Below are 25,821 nucleotides of genomic sequence, written 5' to 3' on the forward strand. Positions count from 1 at the left end.
CGCATCACGTCTTTCCAGCTCCCTTGTGGATCAGGGGCAGGATGCAGAGGAAGAGAGGAGGTGTTGGAAAGGAAAGGGACCTCTTCATCTTCTTGAGCCCTGCTGCACTCCGGCTGAGGGGTCCTTTAGGGTTGCTGTGGCCTTCTGCCTGGGTGTCTCTGTGCGTGGCCCAGGCTCCTGGCACACCTGCAGCAGACACACCTCTCTGTGGCCTCGTCTCCTGTCACTTGCATCGGGAAGCTGATAACCTGAGGTTTTATTAGTCACTGGGGGAGGGAAAAAAGAAAGCTAGCAGCCCAGTGTGAAGGAACTAGCCAGCCTTTTGGTGACCACAGGCCTGGGGGCTGCTCCCTTGCCTCAGGTCGCACAGGCTCTGTTGTTGCACTGCTGGTTCTGACCTGTTCAAGTTCCAGCTCCGTTGTGGCATCCCCACCCACCCAGCCAGGGAGCTTTTAGAGGACAGTGCATCTCCCACTACTGGTAGAGCAGCAGTTCTGTTTGTTTATTTTTAAACAGAGATACTGGGGATTGAACCCAGGACCTTGTGCACGCTGAGCAAGCGCTCTACCCCTCCACCAGAGCGGCAGTTTTAGACACTCTGAATGGAAGGGGAGTTGCACTGGGTAGAGTCATCTGGGGACATTTGCCAGACTGCATGTGCCCCGTCGTACCGCACCCCATCGTTACTGCCGGAGGAAGCCTCCAGACGGGGTGCAGAGATGCTGAGTCAAAAGCAGGTAGCAAGGTACTGGACTAGAGTCTGTTCCTTTCTGAGCTTTTCTTATGAGAGGGACGTTGGGTGGCTCTCCCTGCTCTTATTTTGTTCTGCCTTACTTTTTATTGATTGCTCTGTCCTGTAAGGGTGAGCGCTGGGTGCCCCGCTTCTCTCCTTGGTGCTGGGAGTGGTCCTGGCGCCCTGGAAGAGACGGATGGCATCGTTTCTCTGGGAGGCTGGGTCCTGTCGGGACTGTTGATGCTGCAGGCTGGGGTCGGGGCGTCGGGAGCCAGCGTGAGAAGAGCTGTGAGGAGGAGGAGGAGAGGCACCTTCTGGGAATGTTTCCCCAGCCCCAGGATCTCCAGCGTCCCCTGTGCCGGGGGAGGGCAGCACCTCTCCCTGGCGTCACTTCAGTTTCCGGAGGCCGACGTCATCTGCTTTGACTGGTAGACCTGCAAGTTGCCTTCCCGGCTCTCTTAGCAAATCACGCCTGGGACTGGCTGCGTGCGAGGCGCAGCGCTGAGCCTGAGCTGCCGGTAAAGGGGAGGCAGCGTTTGCTCTGTCCTTAACAAGCTCGCTGTCTGGGGAGGGAGACGAGCATGGAAACAAATAATTACAGTACAGTCTGGTAGGGCTATACGGGAGGGACGCCGTAGGGCAGAGACGGGCCTTAGTCACCGTTGGGCCCAGAGAGCCCATCGTGGAAGGAAAGGGGCATGTTTTGAGAGTTTCAGCATAGTGATATGTGCAGGATGGGGGGGCACTGCCAGGAGGAGCGAGGCACCTGCCCTGAACCTGAGGTGTGTAGAAATGCCACTCGGATGCTTGCGGCTGGTGGCAGGGGTGTGGAAGGACGCAGACAGGCCACAGGGCGCCACCTGAGGGTGTCCATGGATCCTCAAGGTGGAAGGTAAGATGTTTTGTGTTAATTACTCTGGGAAGTCTTCCCCTGGGGCTGTCCCCCAGTTTTTAAATCATGCAGCTTTCCTGTCCCACCTTCTCAATGACCTGTTAAGGCTCTGTGTTATTTACTTGGGTCTTGGAACATTTGGTGCTCCAAGGCTGTTGAATTTGGGGTGAGGAGAACCTAATACGGTTCATCCGATATAAGACTGTCTTACAAGCAGTTAGGAGGGCAGGTGGGGCGTGGGCAGAGCCGCCGCCGGTCAGCCTGAGGGGCCTGAGTGCCTTCTGTTTGTTGATGTGGGAGCGTGCGGGGAGTTGCTGGCTGGCTGGCTGGCTCTGTTTTCCCTCTGACATCACTGGTGCCTGGGCTCAGTCTGGCTCTGCTGCATCTCCACGGAGGAGCACCCTTTCTGTTGCTGCTGTTCCTCCTCCTCAGCTTTCTCCTCCCTGCCATTGCCGTTGATACAGACTTCCGCTGCCAAAGCTAATTGTGAGGACTGATCAGTGAATGAAGGCAAAGGCAGTTCCCATGACAACCGCGAAGAGTTTCAAATATAGGGGATGATGTGTGTGTGATGGGCTGCAATTACTTGGGTGGAAATTGATGCGTGGACACCGGTGACTTCAAACATAGGCTCTGAAGGTGGAGGGGGTGTTAGGTTTCTTTGGCAGGATCCTTTGTGCGATGGAGAGGGAAGGGAAGGTCACAGGCTTCCCCCACGGTCGATTCCAAGTGCCTTCAGCGTGTGGAATGCTGAGCAAAACCCCGCAGGGGTTTGAAGAGGCACAGCTCTAGCCATTCTGGTTGGAGAGTCAGGACACACAGGAAGACAGATAGCAGCACCAAGCATCAAATGAGAAACCTTAGGAGTGCTGTCAGCTGGCAGAGGACTAGGGTAACCCGAGAAGGCTTCCTGGAGGAAGTAGGGCTTGACCTGAACTTTGAAGTAAAGCCCTGGGGAGTGACCTCTTTCAGGACACAGCCATGGCGAGGGAGGAGAAGTCGTCCGTCTGCCCCCTGCCAACTCTAGAAGAGGTAGGTTGATGAGAAAATCATTGAGCTACACAGGGCAGCCGCAACTGTACTGCCGTGAGTGAGGGGTGGTGAGAGCCCTGCACAGTCTCCTCCTTTCTCCATCTGTGGAATGGGCAGGGGAAGTTCCTCTCTCATTGGTTTGTTTTGAGGGTTAAATAAGATAAAGTACATCATGCTCCAGTTACAGGGTTTGACATCAGGTTGCTGCTTGTTTGATGCTCCTGTGAATCCCCTTGAATCTATGTCTGGATGTGTCCCCATTTCCTAGTCTTTATATATCTGTGTGGGTTCCGGCCTGTGGGATCCGTGTTTCTGAGGTTCTCTGTGTTGGGGTATTTTGTGGGTTCTGGGAGTGAGTCAGTCCAGTCACTTCTCCCCAGTGGGGAGGGCAGTAGCCCTGTCCCTCCTGCTGGGAGTGCAGTGGGGTCTAGGAGTCATTGATGGAAGGTGGGCAGGGACCCTCAGCCCCCATGTAGAGGGGCCCCGAGTACCTCTGGGTCGGTTACTGTGAAGCCTCTAATGTAGAAAGAGGGGCAGACAGAGACAGGAGGGAGTCAGGTGTTGGGTATGGAGAGTGTCCCTGCTGGAGGCAGAGTGGCCCCATCGTGCACCTCTGTGACTCCCTGGAGCTCTGCTATTCCAGGTGCCTCTGAAAAGGGCAGGAGGTCAGGGTGGGATAGAGACGGGAGCAGGTGGACTGACTTGGGGACCGTGGGCTCTGCTAGGGGTGTCCATAGGCTGCCAGGGGGTGGGCGGGGACCTGAGGTTGGAGTGGGGCTGAGTTAGCACTGGGGCAGGGGGTTGGTTCAAGCAGAGTGTTCGGGTGGCTTCTGCAGGCTCGTGAGGAAGATGTGTGCTGTCCGAACAACGTTGGGCCTCACCGACAGTTCAGTTGTGGCAGGTCATGTCCTCCCAGGAGAGCAAGGGTCTCTCCTATCCTTGGGGACCTTAGAAAGAAGGCCGACCAAGAGAGTGGCCTCTGCATCTCAGTGCCCGGCCCCCTGCCTCTCCTCCCTCCTTGTGCAGAAACTCAGCTCAGCACATTCCAGCTCTGCGCAGAACCTAGTGAGCGGGGAAGACGGGGCCCCTGGCCACGTGGGGAAGACGGCCGTGTAAATAAATAACTGCGCTTCGTTGCGACTGCTCCAGACGAGGTCCCGGGAGGGGTGAGCGGTGCTCCTGGACTAGATGAGCTGGGGAGGCAGCAGAGGGAGGCTAAGCCTCGCAGCATTGCAGCTTCCCAGCTGGGGAGAGGCAGGGGAACCTAGGCAAGGAGCAGCGTCACCAAGTTTCTGAGGCATGAAAATACTACCTTCCTCAGACGCATAGCTTTTAAAGGGAAGTGGTCTGGTTCGAGTGACCCTGTCCCCCTGTGCATTTCCCTGGTGTTGGCAGGGAGAGGGGGTTAGAGAACAGGAATGAGAAGGGCCTGGATTAGAATTCTGGCTCACCACTCACCAGCTGGGTGCTGACGGGCAAATAACTTGACATCCCTAAGCCCGTTTCCCCGTAAGAGACAAGCTTGTCCGTGGAGTAAGTCGGGCGAGATGCTCCTGCAGCATGGTTGGCACGGGGCCTGGTACGCAGCAGGGGCTTGATAAACTGTGGCAGCCGCGGCAGCAACAATGTTGATCGCTGCCGTCCAAGCAGTGCTGCCCCTGCCCAGCAGCAGGCTGTGTGCAGTAGGTGGGTGGGGGACCAGGGTAAAGGAGGGACTGCACTTGGCCTGGCCAAGGGAAGAGCTGAGGGGTGCAGAAGCCCACACACAGCGCAGGACGCTGCTCCTTGCCCTGCCTTGTCACCTGCTTTCCTCCCTGCCCTGGGGAGGAGCCCAGTGGGGCTACCCTTTGCCCCAGCGGTGAGGCAGGTATGGGCCTTGGTTCCTCCTGCAGTCTCCTCACCAGAGGCCAGCTTTGCTGTCTCTCCTCAGGCAACCCATCCATCCTGAGTACCCTCTTGGAGCCTCAGGGAGGGGGCAGCACGTGGGCAGGAGCTGGTAGCAGAGCGCATCCTGACTAGTCCCGTAAGTCATTTCTCTCTGACCTCAGGTTCTTCTTCTGGGACTGAGAGGTAGCACACAGTGGGCTCTCTCAGAAAGTAAGAGGGGTGGCTAGCAGCACCTACAGTGTGGCCGGCTGTGTACATTTTTTTCAGAGTCTTCACAGCTGTGTTTAAGGTAGCTGCTGTGTGTAGTTCTGTTTTCCAGGTGAGCCAAGTAGGCTAAGAGAGGTAAGGTGCCATCACGAGGTCCTGCAGCTGGGTGGTGTAGCCGGGAGCTGGGCCAGATCATGAGTACCAGGGTCCACGGAAGTCCCCCTCTGGGACAGCAGGAGCTCTAGGGTGTTCGGCTACAGGGAGTCGATGGGGTGAAGTGGGCTGTGCCCCGGGATGCCCAGGAATTACAGGGTTTTCCTCCCAGTTCTGTTCTTTCTCCTTCAGTCTCCTGGGTATTGCAGCTTTCAAAGCTCAGAGCCTGGGAACTGGAGACTAGAGCTCTTGCGGTCTGGGCCCCCTCCCCTCCTCAGCCTTTACAGGGGGTGGGAAGCCCTGAGGTCTAGGGGCACCACCTCCTCAGCCTTTCTAAAAGAGGAGGAAACACTGAGAGTGGTAGTGGTGGGGAGGCACCAGGGATGAGTGATCCTAGGATGAGTGTGGGTGTTCGAGTGCGAGGGAGGGCAGGGCTGACTTGGTAGGCTTTGAGCCCCAGGCAGTGTGGGATTCGAGAAGAAGCCTGTTGGAGGGAGGGAGGAGAAGGACTGCATAATGGTGAAGAGCCTGGTCTTCAGAGCCGGGCGGACCAGCTTGGAGTCCCAGCGCTGCTTTCTAGCTGTGTCACCTTGGGTAAATTACTTCACTTATCTTTCCTTGTTTCCTCATCCGCAGAACGGGGTAAAGGGTCATACTGCCAAGGCGTTTTCTTCCTCGGAAGATTGCAGGGGCTGTTGCTGTTATCACAGCGCCTGGCACTGACCTAGCTGCTGCGAGAAGCGGCAGTTTGCCGGTGTCCAAGGGTTAGAGAGCGGCCTGGGGGGTGCCGCCCGCGTCCGCTCGACCCCCGGCGCAGTCCGCCCTCTTTGACCCTGGGGATGCCTCTGGGTGTTACCTTCGGGTCCCCGACTCTGGAGGAGACGGCGGTGCCCCGGGATCCCCGGCCTGCCGGGGAGCGGCGGCGGGCCTGGGCCGCAGCCAGCACGGCTCCACGGCACCCTCGGCGGCGCCCCCGCCTCCCGGCTGGGCAGGTCCGGCCCCCGGCGGCCCTGCCCCCGCTCGGCCGGCCGCGGGGATTGGCTGGCGAGCGCGCCGCCCCCTCCACACCAGCCTCGCCGGCGGCGGGGAGGGGAGCCAAGCCGGCAGCTGGCCGCCGCCGCCTCTGCAGTGCCTCCCTCCGTGCGCTCCGGCGGGGATAATGGGAGGCCCGCCGGCCGATGCACCAGAGGAGGCCGGCCGAGGTAGAGCGGGCAGGGCGGGGAGGGACGAGGCCAGACCGGACGCAGGAGGAGGGGCACAGCCCTCCTGGATCTCGGGAGGGTGGAAAAAGAAGAAATGAAAACAAAAACACTCTGGAAGGCGAATGAGCCATCCACCGCTCGTCTGGGTGGCAGCTGGAGGCAGGAAGATGGTCCCAGCTATCCTTTCTTTGGGAGGCCCCCTGCCTCCCGTTCTCCCCCTTCCCCTGCGGCGGTGCTGGCGGTGCAGCAGAGGGACTTTGCTGCTTTCCTGGTGTCAGCCTGGCTCATCAGTCTCTCCGGCTTCTTTTGCAGGTGGAAATAAAGACTGGTGAAGGAGCCGGGCCGTGGGGACAAGGGGCTGCTGTCAAGGTACTGTGTGTGTGTGTGTGTGTGTGTGTGTGTGTGTGTGTGTGTGTTAAGGGTGAAGTGTTTGACTGGATTGGATAAAAATAAAGGGTCTCCTCTGGTGATCCCTTAATCTCCCACTGTGTGTGTAGCAGCAGCTGAGGGGGAGGGGCGGCGGGGGTGTGGGCGGCCAATGAATCCTCAGGCCTGTGTGGGTTTTGTTTGGACTCTTTCTGCTTCCTCAGCTGGATGGTTTGGGTGCAGTTGGGATTGGGTTTGTTGAACTGTTTTTTTTTTTTTTAAGACACATAACCCACTCCCCACCCTTGCCTCTGGAAATCTCTCGAGAATGTCCCTGGCACTGTTGGTTTGCATCCAATCTGCAGAAATCCCGTGGGGGGGTGGGGAGGGGGAGGGGGAATTGCGCTCCTGAGTCTGAAGCTGATAGGGTGTCATTAGTCATGCTGCTGTCACCATGGAGATGGCTGGAGAGGAGAGGAGGTGGTGGGGGTGAGGATATTTTGGGTAGGGTGGGGGCTGATGCAACATCATGACTGGGAATCCTGCAGGCGGTCGGCTGCTGTTACTCTGTACAGCTTGGTGTCTGGGGGACTGGGAAGGGAATGTTACCAGGTGCGTGGGAAGTGGAGAAGAGGGCACTGAGCTGCTCCATGTGGCTGTCTGAGGGCAAGGGCTGGGATGTTTGGGGCAGGGCAGAGTGCTGGAGTATAAGCCATTACTCGGAAACACCGATGTTCCTCCCAGGTTGGCAAGGACCAGGATCAGTAGGTTTCCTTGGGTTTTGCCCTGTTTTCAGGCTGGGGACCCGCCGTGAGTTTGGGATTACTCAGCAGTATCCTCTGCCGGCCCAGGGTGGAGAAGACAGCAAGAGGCAGCTCCGTGTGGCCGCCTTTCAGGTCAGAAGCAGAGAGGCTGGGGAAGGAGTGGGCACAGGTGGGCAGGGCAGGGCTGCGTGGGACTCGTACTCACGGGGAGGGAGCCCATCCCTGCCCCTGCCCAGCTCTCCTTTTCCCTTCAGCCCCTGGAGCCTGTGAGGAGCTGGGGGGATCTGGTTGCTTGGGTAGCAGGTAGGCGAGCTGCTCGTGTCCCCATATGCTCTTAGACTTTCCTCTGTGGAAATCCTCTGGCTTCCTGGGAAAACTGTGGGAAGCACCCTGGAGGTGCTGAAGTGTCACGCTCGCTGCCTGGGTGGGGACGCTGGCCTCTGCTTCCCCACGTGGGGTAGGGGCTCCTAGGTGAGGCTGCCAGGTGGATCAGGAGCCAGGGTGGGTCCCTGGCCTCCTCCCAAGGAACTTAAGGCCAGCAAGTGCTTGTGGGAGGGCAAGAATTTTGTTTCTGGGGGAAGGAGAGTAGTCAGGTGGCGCTGGCTCCCCTGGAGAACTGGGCAAGCCTCAGTGAGGCTGGGAGTTAGTGGGCGACCCCCTGGACGGGACTGTGGGAGGCCCCTGAGGCAGGCTGAGGGTGGTTGATGCTGGTGATGCTGTGGGTGAGGAGGAGAGAGCTGTGAGCTCACTCCACGCCCTTTCTTCGGAGCAGAACCCCCAGGTTCCACCTCCACTTCCTCCTCTGGCCTCCCACTGCTGGCGAGGGAGCTGTGGCCACCTGTGCGCTGCTGAGGGCTGTGGGCACGGAGAGCGCAGGGTGCGCCCGTTCTGCAGCACGCTGGGGAAGGCGGGTCAGGGGGTGAGGGCAGATGGGCTCAGGGAGGGGGCGGCTCCCTCCCTCCTCTGCGTGTCTGGCCTTGTCAGCCAGAGCTTCCCTCTCTGCTGGGAGGAAGGACTGCTGGCAGGTTTGTTTACTCCGGAAAGCACCCCCTCCTGCCTAGCAATGGCTTCTCTTCAGCTCTTTCCAAGTGTGTTCTCCGTTCCTTCCTGCCTGTATTCTGCTGGCCCTGTCGTCCTGCTGGAAGCTCCCAGCCCAGCACCTCCACCCTTAGTGTCATGAGCATGAGGCAGGGCTGCTTGAAAAACCAGAGGACGCCCTTCAAACACGCCTTCCACCTTCCCGCTTCTCAGAGTGGGGCCTGTGCTGGCTGTGCTCTTAAAGCTCTGAGGTTGTGTCTCTGCTTGTTGTTATTGTTGGGTTCTGTCAGAAAATCACAGCTTCCTCCTGGCTCAGCTTGGGCACTGCCAGCAAGCACTCGGATCTGAGTCCCCTGTTCTGGTTGCCACCTTTCTCCGCACATAGTTTTCTTAGGTGGCCACTTGGGTGTGGTGGCGCACTTACCCCGGGTGAAGCAGTTTTGCCAAATCCCCTTCCATCAGGAGGTTGTGGTGAAGGCAGATGAGGCCAGGAGTCTGGGACACAGGACAAGGGGGTCTCCCAGTCTGTGTTCCTGCGGGATGAGCACAGGATTGCAGGATGGGTAAGCCCCCTGGGTGAACGGTATCCAGCAGCCAGTGGGGACGTGCTCATTACTGCATGCTGAGTCCTGCCGGGCTTTCAAGAATATCTATAATGTCAAGTGTGCGTAGTGCCTAGCCCGGGCATGGAGTTGAGCTTGGTGGACACAAGGTGTCATTCGACTGTCTAGCGTGTTGCATGTCTACCCATGATACCCCAAGGAACATGCCATACCACACACTGTCACCACCACCTCCGTCTTGGCAGCCTGGACAGGAGTGCGTGCCCAGTGCTGAGGGCACCAGGCTGCCCTGCTCACGGGCTCCCACGCTCTGCCCCATGGGAACCCTCCGCTGGCTGAGGATGTCTGGAAACTATTTTGGAACTGTGCCCAGGATCTCCGCCTTCTGCCTCTCCTTTGGACCACTGCAGAAATGCTCCTTGGTCAAGGATCTGTGGTCCTCAGCTTTCCACACACCGCGGGTCACTCCGCTCGTTCTTTTCCCCTCTCTAGCCCTTTGTGAGGGTCCAGCAGGAACTCTTTTCTCTCTAAGGTACATTTACAAGCAGTAGTGAACTTGGGGAGCTATGGAAGCAGGTGAACATGCCAAGCTAGAATGGGAGAGAAACCAACCCAGAGGATTTCAGAGTTGAATTTGAGGATGGAGAAAGACGGCTTCCCCATGCATAATAAGGACTGGAGTTAGAGTCCCAGAGCTCAGCTCTACCTTCTTGGTGACCCAGGCATTTCTGAGTGTCATGGGAGAGGGAGGGGACTTTGCAAGGCAGACAGACAGGTGAGTGGGAGGGAGAGCGCTCCTGCCTACCATGGTGCAGGGCCCTGGAGCCACCTGCAGGGGTCACTGTGATGGCTCCTTAGCCCCCTTGCTGGGTTGGCTGAGGGGCCTGGGTGCCGGGCTCACTCCAGCTGTAGATGGATGTTTCTGCTAGAATTGGTCTTTGTGGTCTTGCCAAGTCCCCTCTCATGCCCCTGAGGCTGTAGCAAACGGTTTGGCTGCCTAGGAGTTGGGGCAGGGAGTGTGGGGAGGGGCTTTGGTTGGGCTCAGCTTTTGGGTCTTCCCCTCACTGACCTCTGAGCCTCCTTCTTTCTGGCATCTGGCAGTCAGCTGAGGACTCCCCCTTGTTACCAGCATGTAAGGGGCAGACCAAGCCCCTCGCTCCCAGCTGGCCCTGCCTCTCTACATCTGCTTTCATGAGGAGGAGATAGCTTCCTTGTGGGTTGGTTTAGGAAGCCTTTGGGCAAACAGGGCACAGGGATGGCTGAGACAGTTAGAATCTATAGATTGTCATGCTCTCTAGAACTATGACCCTGTCCGCATTCACTTTATCTCCCCTTCTTCCTCCCTTTGTCTTTCCCCATTTACTGAGTGCTTGCCATGTTCTGGGTACCGTACGAGGTCCTGAAAGATAAGAGAAATCATTATTATTTGATATTCACAGTATCACTGGAAGTAAGAGACACTGACTAAATTTCCTACAACCGTGACTCTGAGTGGGAGAACCAGCACTGGAAATCTTTTTTTTTTTTTTTTTTTTTTTTTTACTTTAAATACAGTGAATGCTTTTGATCTTTGTGTTTGGGATTGTGAACTTGCACGTGGCAGACCAGCCCCTTGCTCCCAGCTGGCTCTGCTTCTTTACGTCTGCTTTCATCACGGGCTCAGTGGACCTCAAGGGACTTTGAAGGAAGAATCAACACGCCAACCTTGTTTGTAATAAGTTAGCCTTTCTGGGATCTGGCAGTGACAGATCAGGGTAGTGGGGTCAGAAATGGACTCACTGGGATGATAGCTTAGTTTTGAAAGGAGAATGTTGGCTTTAGATGTGCTGGGTTTGAGATACAGATAAAGCTGGAAGGAAATACTGTGCCTGGACAGTTTGCCTTGAATGTGAAATTGTCTTCTACTCATTCAAAGTGTGTGGGTCCTGCGGCCCTTACTGCTTCAGGGGCTCCGACAAGACTGCTGGCTGGGAAGAGGAGGGTGAGAAGTGTGGCCGTCCCGTTTCTTTTTCTCTCTCATCCCAGCTCTCCTATCCTCAGGTTCTGTCATTAGCCATGGGGCAGTCACTTAGTGTCCCTGGGCTTCAGTTTCTTCTGTAAAATGAAAAGGTTGCCTCCAAATTTAGTTTTTCTCAAACTAAAAGGGGAGAAGGATCAGTTTTCTTACTCTTCAAAATATCACAGACCAAAACAGGTCTTGCTTTGTACAACTAGTTGGCAGCTCGAGCCGTGCGTGGCTCCCCTTGGGAGCTGAACACCATCCAGACCAATCTGTGCGCCATTGGATGAGGTGGTCCCGCCAGCGCGCACTTGGATGTGGCGGCAGGTTCAACTCACCGTGCCGGTTTCTAAAGGCTCACTCTTAGCTCCTGAGTTTCTGTTGTGGGGAACTGGTGATAAACAGTTTATGGGCCCTTCCGTGATCAGCGTTACTTTAGAACTTTGCTTCTGGGAGAGCAGAGGGTCTCTGTTTTGACCTCTCTCTTCCATACACTCCATCTTGGGGGCAAAGCCACCACTGGAAGAGTAGAGACCTTGCTGGCCCAGAATTCTGTCTGCAGTGCCTCAAAAATTTTTACTTGCATCTCAGCTTCTGTAGATAAGGTTGCTTCCTGCCTGCCCTTTTATCACTGCAAGTTTCAGATTCTGATGGTGGACTGTCAGAACCTGTCGGGAAGGACCGTGTGCGCGTGTGCGCTGCATGACTTAGAGAACAGGTGAGGCTCAGGCCGGCTCCCCTGTAGTTGCCGGAGTGGACTTGGGCCCTGCCGGACACTCATGCTTCATTGCCTCAGGCCAGGGCACCTGGACTTCCGAGTGTTATCCGTGCCATGACTCTCAAAAACAGAGGTGGCCGTTTTCCTCTGAGGGCTGGTCACGAACTCTGCCCTGATTTCTGTAAGGACAGACATCCCAGTATTTTTGATAGCATGAGCTGGGGAATCTCCCTCCTGTTTTGTCCCACCCCTCTACACACACTCTGCAAAGGTTTTTTTCTTTTGTTTTGTTTGGGATCTTTGGTATTTTCATTTAAGATGCTTAAGTTTAGACAAAAAAGTAAAAATACTCATTTCCTTCTACCCTGGCCGCCTCATCCTGGAGGAGCGTGGGGAAGGGCTAAGGTTTGCAGGTAACACTGGCGGGCCACGGAAGTGTTCCTTAGGAGGCAACATTCCAAGGACAGTGAGATTAGGACCTGAGCGCATGCTGGTTACCTCTGTGGCCTGGAACGCCTGTGTCTTTGGTGCTTAAGTAATTGGATTTCCTAATCCCACCTCCAAGCATTTTTCATGTGTAATCCTAACCTTACGGGCTTTGCAAGGGTAACAAAGACACTGAAAGGGTTTGCAACTTATCCCTGACAGTGAGCTCCTGAGCTCCCTGCCCTGTTGCGGAGTTTCCTGCTTTGCTGCTGCAGCAACTACACACCCCCACCAACATCCCCTTTCCCGGGAGTCTGCTCCTTCAGCCTGCGGGCCTTGGTTCCCGGCCCTGCTTAACAGATGGAGTTTACAGTAGGAGCTGTTTCCCGCTGGCCCACCTTCCTGTACCTTAGGGGAGGGTTGCGTCTCTGATTCCTGCTGGCCACTGTGCAAAAGGTCGAAGAGCCAGGGAGGCTGGTAACTCCTGACCGAGGCAGAGACCCTGAAAGGGGTTCAGGCTGACAGCCCCATCTGAATCCCCAGACAGACACTTTCTGCTGCACCGTCCCCACTGAGTGTGTCCCCTGGGCCAACTCATTTCTCTGTTGGCTTGAACAAGTTCTGTCTGGGTAAAGAGGGTGCCCCCTGACTGTACCAGGCTCTGCTGGACCCCGGGAGGGGACACGTGCCTTCCCAGTCGCCATCATTGTTGCTCTGCACCTGAGCTCTAGTGGGGGAACACAGAAAGGGATTTTTAGTGGCGTGCTGAAGGTGTGTGCCCAAGAGATGCCCAGCTGTTTTTCCTGGCACGGCAGGTCCTTTCCTCTTCTCCTGCTGTGCTTCCATCCTAAGGCACTCCTCATGGCTTCGGCTCACCCCCACTCTCACCCCTCATGCTTTGAGCTCAGCCCTAAGTTCTGGACTGAGCAGAGTGCGGGCCTCTGAGGGCACTGCTCTTTCTGTAGGGCGCGGGTGAAGGATTCCTTCTATCAGAATTATCTAGGAGCATGTAAAATCCTATAGGGTGGTAAGGCCAAGATAGCCATCTGTTGGGGTCACACTTGTGGGTTCCTGTTGTATAATTAGGTAGGGTGGACGCAGGATGAGTCGGTGTGGGGGCCCCGAGGGTAGTGTTGGAACCTCTCGGCAGGTGGGCTGTGTCGCGTCCCCTTTTCCCGTCTCTTGTCCCTGAGCCAGGTCCTACCTGACGGTTGAGCTATACCCTGACCTCTACCCTGTGGCCCTTCTTCCTGTGGTTATTTCTCCTCGGTTTCCTGTTTTCCAGCTGTGGGTTCCCAGTGGTGTCATTTGGATCCTGGGTAGAGTTGGGGCCTAGCTCTGGGATTGTGTGGTTGGAGCGGTGTATGTCTTGGGGCTGTATTGACAAGTGGTTCAGAGCGGTCTCAACACCCAGCTGGGAACCAGAGCCCAGGGTTCTGTGTCCAACCCCCCAGAAGCCCCATCCATCTTACTTTCCAGAGGCTGTCTCCTCCGTGTGTGGGGCATCGCTACACCTTGGGACTCTGCTGAGGTCTGGGCACGCGGGATGTGGAGGAAGACCTGCGTGGGTGTCAGGGATCTTCCGCCCTGAACACTTGCTCCTACCCTGCAGCCTCCATCAACTGGCCTTTACCTTGCCTAGAGAGCTTCCAGTGACCAGTCCCTGTGGCTCAACTAGTTTAGTGGTTCTCAGTCTCGCTGCTTATTAGAATCATCTGCGGGACTTTTAAAAAAGAAACTATCAATGTCTGGGCCCCAGCACCAGAGACTCTTATGTAATTTGTCTGGGGTACAACGGGGACCCCAGCATTTTTCAGAGCTCCCCAGGTGACTTGAATGTGCACTCACAGTTGAGAGCCACCACCCTCATCTGTTTTGGTTTTCCTCATGCTTCCTATATCTGTGGGTTGTCCTGGAATTTTTTTTTTCATCTATTGATAATTTTAATGATCATCTTTCCAGACTCTGTATTTATTAAGACAATGAGACATGTTAGACAAAACACTGGATTGAGTGTTCTCTTCCATGAAACTGATCCCTAACTTCATATTTATTGTAACCAGAATTTGAGGGAAATTCTGTAGCTGATGGCAGAAACCAAGGGTTCTCCTCTCAGCTTTTAATTTTGTAAAAACTTGTACAAAGTGTGGCATACACACAAAAAAGCACATAATGTGTGCAGCTTGGTGAGTTTCACAAAGTAAGCTCACCTGTGTAACCACCACCTGGATCAAGAAATGGGTACTGTCGCCCCATTCCCATTGTTCAGAATTTCTATGGCATTTGGGCAAAGTCAGGCGAGGCTGTGCTCAGTACAGCAGTGTGTGCTAGCGTTGGGTCTGGAGGGCTTCAGCTGGTCCTCTGCCAGGAACACCTTTACACGCCCGAGTGGGTTTCACGGTAACGGGGCACAGGGCAGAGGAGTCCTGCAAGCCCCTGCCTGGCGTTGCCCTCTTGTCTGTCGCCTTTACTTCCTTTTCCACTTTGGCCTTTGGGCTTGCCAGTCCTCAGTCTTGACTGAATCCAAACCTCTGTATCATTTTTTGACTTTTTAGTCTTTTTTTTTTTTTGATTATACAGGTAATACATGTTCTTTGGAAAAATTAGAAGGGAAAGAATTTTCCTGTAATTTCACAACCCAGTTAACCACTTTTAACTGGAGCATCCCTCTAGACTTGATTCTGTGCACACCACACGCTTGTTTTGTGCTGCTTGTGAAAATGGAGTCGTGCTGCATGACAGCCCGCTTGCCCCTACTTAACAACCAGCTGTAATACTGCTGTTGAGCATTTACCGCGTGTGGGGCTCACGGGGCAAAGTTTTACTAGTTCTCTGTCTCTTAGTACTCATGACAACTCCAAGGCAGGTAGTGATAGCCCCACCTTTCAGATAAAAAACCTGAGATTCAGGATAGTAGTGTGACCAAGGGCTGGTGGTTCACAAGGGGAGGAGCTGGATTTGAGGCCAGGATGTATCTGTTTAACATGGTGTGAAGAGGAGAGGGTAGATCTCCTTCGCCTGAATTGTGTTAATACATTTCTTAATACTGAACTATTTTTGTATTCCTTGAATATGCCATTGTTGGTGTTGGGGAGTTTGTTTTTAACATGTTTTCATTTGATTTATTAATGTGGGAGTTTTGCGTCTGTATTTGTGAGTGAGGTTGACTTAGGACAATTTTCCTTTCCTGTTTTCATCATCAGTTGGTTTTAGAGTAATAGTAACTTCATACTATGCATTGTGAAATTTTATTCTTTATGCTCTGGAGCAATTTAAATACAGTTTAGTCATTTCATTCCTTAAGGATTTGGGGGAAAAAAACTGGCAGAGCCTTCTGAGCCTGGTACCTTTTTTGAAGGATGGGTCTTTGCAGCTTTTGGATTTTTTCCTCCTGTGGCTATTGCTATAGAACATTTACTGTGTTTATTCCATGAGAGTGATCTGTTTTCAAATTTATTATCATAATGCACATACAGTTATTGCTTTTTGGTTCCCTCAGTATCTGTAATTTTTTTTTCACTTAATTTCTACTGTTGTATGTTAATTTTTTCTTTTCCTTCCTTACCTTTGCCAGTTTGATGTAATAAAAAAGCACGTAGATTTCAGTTGTGCTTTCTGTTTGCTAAAGCATTAATTTCTCCTTTAGTTTCAATTCATTTTTTTCCCTTAAGTTTATTTGGTATGTGCTTTTTCTGAATTCTCAGTTGAATCCTTAGGACACTCTACTTTTTCTCTTTCTACTCTTTCCTTTGATCACAAACACATTTTAAAATATGACCTTTTCTCTATGTTCTGCTGTAGCCTCATTCTCCAGGTTTTGATGTTACGTGTGTGCTGGAGCTCTTGGGTGTGCCAAGTCCTGGCGTGGCCTGACTCCGCTTCCTCCCTGCGTGTGGAAGAGTGGCGAGGCCAGACAGTGCCGCGCTCGCTTACTCCTGGGGGCTTTTTCTCCAAGCCCCTAGGTAGAGACCTAGAAATGGCTTACCAGCTTGGCAACCAGGACCTGTGGAAAACTTTTTTTTTTTAACCTAAGCAAAATTGGTTTAATTTGCTAGGACTAGAGCATATCCTAAGCCCAAATGGAAGTTTTAGTAGTATTTCGAAAAGCCTCACACATTAACACCATAGGAAATGAAACTAGAAGCTAAGGTTGGTGAGGGGAGAGGGAAAAGAAATACTCGACCCAGAGCTCATGGCCTAGCTGAGCTGGCCGAGGCTGCAGGTTCGAGTCTTGCTCCCTGCTTCTTTCATGCCCCTCTAGAAGCCATGGCCCAGCTGGTGTCTCTGAGGCCGTGTAGAACGTGCTAAGATGGAGAGGACAGCAGAAGACGAGTGAGGCATCCAAACTGCTGGGAAAGACAGCGTTAGCATCTCTTCCTGTGCGCCACTGAAAACCTATTTCCATATTCCTCCTAGAGCTCAGGGTGCCAGCAACAGTGATCCCAATTGAGAGGGCAGTCGACCCTCTCTGGGTCCCACAGGGCCTGGTAGGTGGGGGAGGCCTCTGCACCCAGCCCAAACTTGTTCAAGCCAGCAGAGAAGGACTTGGCCCAGGGGCCACACTCAAGGGAAATGGTGCAGCGCCTTGGTGGCTAGATTTTTCTCACCCTTTATCTTGATTCCTTAGAGAGCAGTAAAGGCCAGGGGAGGGTATGGGCAGGGGACAGAGAAAGGGTGGACTTCGAGTTCAACCTGGAAACCAATGGCAATATTCTTCTTCTCTTTTTTTTTTCCAAAATGGAAAATAAATTTTGGGTCTTTAAATAAAAATAATTACATGCCCATTTAAAGAAATAAAAAAAAGAAATCAAATAATATAAAAATATATAAATTGGAAATTGAAAATCCCTGTATCTTCTCCCTCCCAGTGTAATCTCTGTTAACAATGTATACATGTCCTTCCAGACTTTAAAATGAGTACCTGAACTTACTGCCTTTCCTGCAGTAATGTGTTCAAACCATACCTCTTTTTTTGGGTAACCTTTTCTTTGCTCATACTGTATTGAGGACACCTTTCCTTGTCATTACACTTATCTTAGCCTTATAAGTGGCGGTAGAGTCTTTCGTTTTATGGATTTATTGTGATTGTTTCCTATTGATGGACATTTACAGTTCCAGTTTTTTTGCAGTTGCAAATGATGTGGTAGTTTACGTATTTATACGTTTTTTTGCTATTTGTTCAAGTATTTGTACAGGACAAAGTCATACAAATGGAATTTTAATTAACACTGACAAATTACCCTCCAAAAGGTAATATGATAATATCTATCAGATTCACTCTCCTAATAACACTGAATGAGGAATCATCAGCCTTTAAGTTTTTCCAGCTTGGTAGGTGAAAAAGGATATAGTATATTTTATTAGTGAACTTGAGAATGTTTTGCATGTTAGACATTCTGCGTGTATTCTGTGTATTACCTATTATATCCATTACCCATTTTTAGTTAGATTGTCTTTTTATTGATTCATAAAAGTGCTTAATATGTTATCAGTATTAACCTCTATTATAGTTTGAAAAAAATTTTGGCCTCTCATTTGTCTTTCATTGTGTCTATCAAATGGAAGTTTTATTTTTTTACGATCAGAATTCATCAGTATTTTTGTACCCAAGTTTTTACTTTATGGTATAGTTGTATTGTATATATTTAGATCTCTCTAAGCTGAGATTTATTTTTGTATATGGTATCAGATAGGGGTTGAATTTTTCCCAAATAGAAAGCCTGTTGTCTCCAGTCTGTTTATTAAATATTTATTGTTTCTCAAATGGTTTATAATTCTACCTTAAGCATCCCGTAAATACTCATATGTTCATGGGCGAATGTTTTAGGGCCTTTTCAGTTCCGTTGAATTATTTGTCTGATTCTGTGTCAGTATTTCATTGTTCTAATTACTGCAGTTTTTATATAACAGTTTGGTTTAAACAAAAACTCATTTTTTCCACAACATTTCTTTGGCTTTTCTTTTGCATTTCCTTTCCCAAATAAGCTTATAAACAACTTGTCAAGGTCTGTGGAAAATGCTGGGATTTTTCAGTTGGGATCACAAAGAATTTATAGATTATTTGGGGGAGAATGGACAGCTTTATAATGAGTTTCCCGTCCAGGGAATGGGAAGTATGTTTCTATTTATTCCTGTCCTTTTGCGTGTCCATCAAAGGTTTAAAGTTTTCTTCACGTGGGTCTTCACCCGTTTCTCGTTAAGTTTGTTCCTAGGGCACCTGGGCTCTGCTGCCGTTGCTGTGGATCAGGTCTCCCATTACACTTTCTAACCTGTCGCGGCAGGTGCGTGAGAAATGCTCTGGTTCTTGTCAGCTGCTGTCTAACACCCGGGCAGCCCCTCGTTCTTACATGCTGGCTGAACCTCTCCAGCGACACTTCAGTCTTCAGCGCTTGGTATGAGTTCCTAGCGGTGAGGTGCTCATCTGACTCAGTTTTGAGGTTGGCAGGGTGTAGCTCAAGTGGTAGAGCACATGCTTAGCATACACAGGGTCCTGGGTCCAATCCCTACTACCTCCTCTAGAAATAAATAAATAAGTAAACCTCATCTTACTCAGTTTCGTTCCCCAGTACCTGGCACAAAGCCTGGCATGCAGTAAATCCTTTTAATAAATGCTGTGGAATCAAATTGATGCGCAGGACAATGAGCTTCAGCTCCTCAAAGTGTGACAGCCTAGGCCAACGTGGGGAGCAGAATGTAAAGCAGCCCTGGCGCCAAGCCTGGACGCTGCGAGCCGGGCAACAGGTGGGGCACCTGCGCTGCTCCCACAGTTAAGAGACGGTCCTGGGCCATGTTCCCACAGGCAGATAGCAGGGAGGAGCCTTTAAACCCACACCTCGTAATTACCCTGAGGCTGACAGCCCACTGATCATTAACCCTCATTAGCACTAATAGGAAGAGCTGTGTTCTTGGTTCCCAGACACCTGCAGGCAGCCTAAAACACACACGTATCTGCAGCTGCTCTTTGGGGGTGAGGATTCATCACGGCTGGAAGCAGAGCTTGTAAGGCCACAGGTGATACTGACCCCACGGCTGTGCGCCTGGTCTCCTTTCTCGAAGGTAGTATCTGTCTTCTCTGTACTGTTCTCTTCCAGAGTCCATGGCCACCCCCCACCCCCCACCCAGGTGATTTCGTGGTGAAGTTTATTCCTGTGAAAGGGCTAATCCTCCTCACTGTGTTTGCATTTTAAGCTTTAACTTGTTGTTGGGGAATGAAAGACACCTTTTCTTGATGGAGCTGTCCAGTGCAAGCCACTCTGCCTTGCTCCCCTGCTGGTCTTCCCTTAACCGCAGGTCCCTGATCTCTGCTGCCTAGGAAGGCTTTATCCACCAGGACCAATGAACAAGGGACCCCTTATCCCTAGGGGGGGGGCTGGCTACAGACCTAGAGACGTGAGGATTGCTGCCTTTTGGCCTGAGTGAAAAGAAGGTGGGGGGGGGTTGGATAAACTTGGCTTTTGCAGGTAAAAGAAATAGCAGTTAGAGGTGGGCTGTGAGCTGCTTCCCAGTCACTCTGTGACGCTGTGCATCTGGCTCACTGTGTCACCGTGTTGCGTCTGATTGCAGCAGGAATGGTTCTCATTTAGCCTGTGGTCTGTGCTTGCCCTTGCCTTCAGTGTTCAGGGCACAGAAGAGATAGAACCACCTTCTCTGGCTCCTCTGCTAGTTCATTTAAATCCCCTGGGAAACAGTGGAACCAGGGTACACCCCAGAGGTCAAGGAGGGAGGTAGAAGCACTGCTCTGGACCCCCCACCCCTCCGTGTCTTCCTTCCTCTCCCAGTGCCCACCTGGGGTGGGCGAGCAGCCCTGGGAGTGGGGAGGTCGCCATGGGTCCCCGCCTGGGCTGTCCTCAGGATGTCCTCAGGCTCCTCGTGGCAGCCACGGCTCTATCTCTGCCAGCTCTGGAGGAGCTGCCTTCTCAGGGTGCTGAGCAGAAACCCTTGACAGATGGGCCTCCGTGAACCCGTGGAGTTGCTCCAAGCGCCTTCTTGCAGAGCAGAGTGCGTTCTGGCAGTGAGGCTGCGATGCTGGGCTGCTCGGGCTTTGGCTCACCTGTTGGAGAAAGTCTTTTCCTAGCCCTCCCCCAACTCCCCACCCCACTTGTCACCTCTTTCAAGAGAATGGGCACTGACCACTGACAGGTGGAACCTGCGTGTGCACGTGGTGGGTGGAAAGAGACTGCTGTTCCCTGTTCACCCAGTTTCTGAACTAGCCAGGACTTCCCCCTTTTTCTGCACTCACCCTCACTCCCATAGGGTTGTTGGAGGGGGAGTTCTCAAAGGGTAGCTCAAAGACCAGCCGTGTCTGAATCCCCTCCGTAGACCCCAGGATTGCTATTTGGAGGTGGGACTGGGACTTTGGGGCTAGCTTCCAATGGGTGATTGCTCTTCTCACAGGAGTTTGAGAACTGCTGGTCTGTGCAGTAACGTAAAGGGGGCTGTTTATTCGGGGCTCCCAGTGCTGGAGGACTGAAAAGACATATCTTTAAGTGCTGTGATGGTTTGTGAAAAGGTCAAGCATTATGCAAACACATAGGGAAAACCAAGAGAGACTAAGTGTAAAAGCTATTAAATTTCAAATAAGATCAAACTCTAGGAAAGAGTTAACTTTTTTGTTGTTATTACAAAGAATGCCAATTCACTGTAGAAAAATCAGGAAGTTCAGGTAAGCAAATAGAGAAAATAAAACATCTGTAATTTTACCACTCAGAGATAGCGCTCGTTAATATCTTTACAGCTTTTACTATTTTATAACCTTTTAATAACAATCATCTTTTTAAAAATTTAAATGTCTTCATTGCTTTTTAATCCCTGATTATGAAAATGTTTATAAGCTAATTTTAATTGGTATAAAATTGGTATAAAATGTTTTGATTTGCACAGTTTTTATTACTGTATTTAGTTGTGATCTATACTTTGTGACTATATTTCGCTTTGTCTTTGTGTGTTTGTTTTAATGAATTCATAAGAGAACGTTATACATTAGTGGTATTACTGCTTTATCATACCTTGGCAAATATTACAAATGTCTTTTAATTTTTTTTGCAAGTCTGTTCCTGTAATCTTTATTTTATTCCGTTAATATATGTCTGTCCTCACCCCAGAACCACAGTCTTTTTTTCTTTTTTTTCTTTTTAAATTGAAGTGTAGTTGATTTGCAGTGTGAGTTTCAGGTGTACAGCAGAGAGATTTAGTTGTTCATATACTTACGTGTATTTTTTTCAGATTCTTTTCCATTATGTGTTATTACAAGAAATTGAATATAGTTCCCTGTGCTATACAGTAGGTCCTTGTTGTTTATTTTTTATATAGTAATGTGTATCTGCTAATCCCAAACTCCTAATTTATCCCTCCCCTGCCCTTTCCCCTTTGGTAACTATAGTTTGTTTTCTATGTCCATGAGTGTATTTTTGGTTTGTAAATAAGATTTGTATCACCTTTTTTTTTTAGATTTTACATATAAGCGACATCGTATGATATTTTTCTTTCTCTGACTTACTTCACTTAGTATGATAATCTCTAGGTCCATCGTGTCTTTGTACATTTCTTTTTTTTTAAAATTATTTATTTATTTACTTATTTTTTTGTTGGGGGAGGTAATTAGATTTATGTATTTATTTATTTAGAGGAGGTCCTGAGGATTGAACCCAGGACCTTGTGGATGCCAAGCAAGCACTTTACCTCTTGAGCTATACCCTCCCCCACCTTTGTACATTTCTGATATTTGTTTATGTTTCCTTTTTAAAATGATCAGCCTCGCCAGAAGTTTACATATCTTACTGGCCTTTGGAGAGCCATTAGATTCTTAGATTCATTATAGATACGGCTGCCTTTTGTTTTCTCATCAGCTGTTTCTGTCTTTATCTCTGCTAATTCCCTTTTCTTGTCTTTTATTTAGATTTTATTTTCTAGCTTCTTGGATTGAAACCTTTATTTTCTTTCTTACTTAACAAAAGTATTTATAGAAGCATGATATTTTCTGTTAATAGCTATTGTTTTCATTGGTACTCATTAATCTTCAAATCTGTTAATTATGACTTTTTTCCTCACAGAAACAATTGTTTTTATACTCATCAGATTACATATTAATGATGTTTAAAGTATGTACCCACCATAAGAAGTACAGCTAGCATAAACAGATTGGAAAGAAACGTCATTGTGATTTTGACTTTTTCTCCCCTTGACTCTGGCGTTATTTAGGAGGCTTACTTAGGACCTGCAGATGTGTTCCTTTTGGTCAGAGAGGGCTGTGCTTCCTGTCAGCGCGGGTTGTGGTCCTGTGCTCCACGTGGGCCCGCATGTTCTGTTGGAGCCGGTGCGTGTGTGTCGCGGAAGCTTCGGGTTAGCCCTCTGCGGGCTGCTCTGTGTGTGTGGAGGGAGGGGGTCTGGGAGAGGGTGGGGGCCCCTGTTCTGAGTCTCCTGCTCCTCCAGCCAGCCAGCCCGACACTGCCCACTGCCCGGGTATCCCCTTTCTTACTTGCTTTCTGCTCTGCGGTTCCCATCCATTGCCTGGGGTGGTGACTGGGGCTCACTGTCCCTCAGCGGTGGGGAGAGCTGGAGTCTGGGGCGAGGGGGACCTAGGGCCGAGACCCTGAGTTCTAGAGCCCTCCTGCTGCCGAGCAGCCGGGCTCGCCGGTTTCCTGTTCCTGGTCTGTAAATTGAGGATGATGTTACCTTTTCACAGAAACTGGAAGAGTCTTGCAGATCATCTAATAACACAACTCTTCTAAAAAATATTTTTATTTTGGCGCAATTTCAGAGTTTCAGAAAAGTTGCAAGAATAAGTACAAAGAATTCTCTTCGCTCAGACTCCCCAGATGTTAACATGTTGCTACATTTGCCTTACTCTTTTCTATCTCTTTCTCTATAATTTTTATTTGAACCATTTGAAAGTAAGTAGCAAATGTGATACCTTTTATTTCTAAATATTGAGTGTGGAGTTTCTAAAATCACATAAATAACCACAGTGCAGTGACCAAAATCAGGAAATTAACACGGATGCAACACTAGTTACTGACTTAATCTACAGACCTCATGAGCACTAATAACATGAATCTACAGACCTTATTCAAATTTTGCCAATTGACACAACCTCTTTTGTAGGAGAAAAACCCCTAGATCACCTGTATTCATTGGTCAGGTTTTTTTAGTCTTCTTTAATCTGGAGCAGATCCTCAGTTTTTCCTGACATTAAAAAAGAAATTATTTTGAGCAGGTAAGGAATAGTGAGACCCAGATAGATAAAGTGACTTGTCCAGTACAAGTCTTAGAAGAGCTGGGACTGGGAATCTGGTCCCTCTGCTCAGGTGCTCTCCTGGTCACATGCTCCTCCAGCTCCCAGTGAACACTTAGCTCCTGGGTCTTTATCATCAGCCAGCTCCTCAGGCAGAGAGGTGGGGCAGGGCCCAGTTCTCCAGGGAACTCCTCCTGTTTTCCTTTGCCCCTCTGTCCGCAGTGCCAGGCCGCAGCACCCTTCCCCTAGCTGGTTTGGCGTCAGCCAGGGATCAAGGCCAGAGCTGGTGGGAGAGAGGGATTTTAAAACTGGTCCAGCCAGCATCACCTCGGGGCAAGTTACTTAACCACCTGGGCTTCAGTTTTCTCTTGCGTAAAGTAAAGGGTTATGAGGATGGAGAAATTAAAGCTCTTAGAACATGCCTGAAACATAGAAAGCATTATATATATTAGCATTTCTCCAGCCTCTGAGTCAAGTAGGAAAAAAATAGGGGCAAGTATCTGAATAACTCACACTGAAACACTCTGATAACTGAAGCCAAATAAAAATATGCTTCTGTTTCTAACCAAACAAAAGAGCTGGTCTAGCCACTGCCACTCCCTCTTGAGAACGGCCTTGGGTAGGGCGTGGCTGGCGCTTTCTGCGGAATGACACCTCGGGTTGGGGGTGTGGGAATTCACCCCTCTTGGCCACTTCGGGGTTAGTGGCCTGCCAAAGTGGGAGCCTTGGCTATGTCCTGAGGCCGAGGCCGGGCCAGAGCTGGCGGGTCCCCTGCCCACCTGCCCCTGTCCTTGGGTGGAGGCTGTGCAGTGGTCATTTGCATTACAAGGGGGACACGTCACAGGTAACTGACTGTGAGGTTCTCTCGCAGCCCCTCTTACACTGTGGGTGTTAAACACTTGATTCTTGTTTTTTTCAACAAAATTTAACTTTTTAAGGGCATGCTAATTGCTTAATACACATTCTTGATCTTATTTGTTTTTATTTCACTGACTCTTTTGCGAACTCCCCTCTCCAACTTTTTTCTTTTAAATAATAAGGATCTTCTGAACCAGCCTACATTTCATGGGTTTATGTCAGTGGTTCTCAGTTTTGGGGATCTCAGCATGCACTGTCAGAGCTCATGGCCACACCCGCTTGCCGCTCCTCTCGGAAGTGACAACCCTGCTCTACTAAGGGGTCCTTCCCTTCAAAACTTGGCAGCGGATCGAGGGGGGGTGGTCTCCCCCTCTAGGCCACCACCAGCTTCCCCGAGATGAGGCCTCCCTTGTTTTCACTTTCGTTTGTAACCCAGTGAGGAAGTAAAAGGAGTCATCAGTGCTTGTGTGAGGGATGTACAAAGAAGAGTGTTTTCATGTTCCTGTCGTTCCTCTGTCCCTTTATCTCCTTCGGGGAGAGGGTCACCAGCTCAGCCCTTCCCTCCTGGAGCAAATGTTCATTTTCTGCTCTTGTTTTAAAGCTTTTTATAGAGATAGAAACGAAAGTTTTCTCTAAAGGTTTTTTTTTTTAATTACAGTTTTATTGAGATATAATTTACATAACATACAATTTATCCAATTTCTCCACTTAAAGTGTACAATTCAGTGGTTTTAGTATATTCACAGAGTTGTCCAGTCATCACCACTGTCTATTTAAGAATATTTCCATCACCCTGAAAAGAAACTCTACCCACTAGCTTTCACTACCTTTTTACTTCCTCCACTCCCCTCAGTCTTAGGCAACCACTAATGTTTTTGTCTCTATGGATTTGCCTGATCTGGACGTTTCACATAAATAGAGTCATATAATACGTGGCCTTTCGTATCTGGCTTCTCTCACTGAACATAATGTTTTCAGGGTTCATCCGTGTTGTAGCATGTGTCAGTATTTCGTTCCTTTTAATGGCTGCATAATATTTCTCTGTAAAGGCAGACTAGAGACGTTCCTCCTAAGTTGTCACCCAGATGAGATGGAACCCTCGTGCTCATGTGAGTGAAATCCTGCCTCTTGGTTATCAAGGTGGTTACCTGCAGCCTGTGGGGTTGGGAGAGTCCATCCCTTCAGCCGACCAGAGTCCTGGCTTAGTGCCAAGTTTTCCATCCCCGCCCTTGGAGGAATCACAAGCCTGGACAGAGGTGACATGAAGAGGGAAAAAACTACCCTACAGTTACTGCGTGTCTTGAGAACCTAGCAAAACGTGAGAGTGCTAGACCTTCAACCTCGGGGGCCGTACATATGCGCAGATGCATACCAGGGACCGTAGAAAGCTTTGGAAGAAATGAAATTCTTGAAGTAGGTTAACACTATAGGAAAATACTTGTGATACGGCAAGAGGAGAAATTATTATTTTAAAAAAACGAATATACTCAGCGACCCCAATTTTGTAAATTAAGTGCATGTTGCGTAGGGGAGAGGAACTGTCATCCTTCCCAGGTGTTAACTGCGGTCATCTCGGGGAAGTGGGAGTTTCTTGCTTTCACCTCTTCATCCTCTGCTTTGCATGACAGACCTTCCTGTTCCTCCATCTCTCTGCATCTTCTGCTGAAACTGTTCTTTACCTTCCTTCTCATTCTCTTCTTAATGACCTTCCTGTATTCTCTTTGGTCATCCACCAGGGTTCCCCTGGCTCTAT

General features: G+C 50.4%; 1 protein-coding gene across 8 annotated transcripts in view; it reads left to right on the top strand.

Annotated features, from left to right (window-relative positions):
* The window catches only part of LOC140685374 (methylcytosine dioxygenase TET3), a 101,221-nt gene that overhangs the window by 9,843 nt on the left and 65,557 nt on the right, over nt 1-25,821 (top strand). For 3 of the 8 annotated variants that reach the window (XM_072937515.1, XM_072937516.1, XM_072937514.1), the window contains exon 3: nt 6,419-6,475. The exons of 1 other annotated variant lie outside the window; for it this stretch is intronic. In XM_072937515.1, the coding sequence (XP_072793616.1) occupies nt 6,419-6,475 (57 nt within the window). Of the gene's footprint in view, nt 1-5,392; nt 5,499-5,979; nt 6,107-6,418; nt 6,476-7,274; nt 7,369-18,906; nt 19,037-25,821 lie in introns of those variants that run through there. 4 more of the 8 variants (XM_072937518.1, XM_072937519.1, XM_072937522.1 and 1 more) reach the window with 4 other exon arrangements.

The sequence above is a fragment of the Vicugna pacos genome, chromosome 15 (genome assembly GCF_048564905.1).
Source record: "Vicugna pacos chromosome 15, VicPac4, whole genome shotgun sequence".
Classification (NCBI taxonomy): Eukaryota; Metazoa; Chordata; class Mammalia; order Artiodactyla; family Camelidae; genus Vicugna; species Vicugna pacos.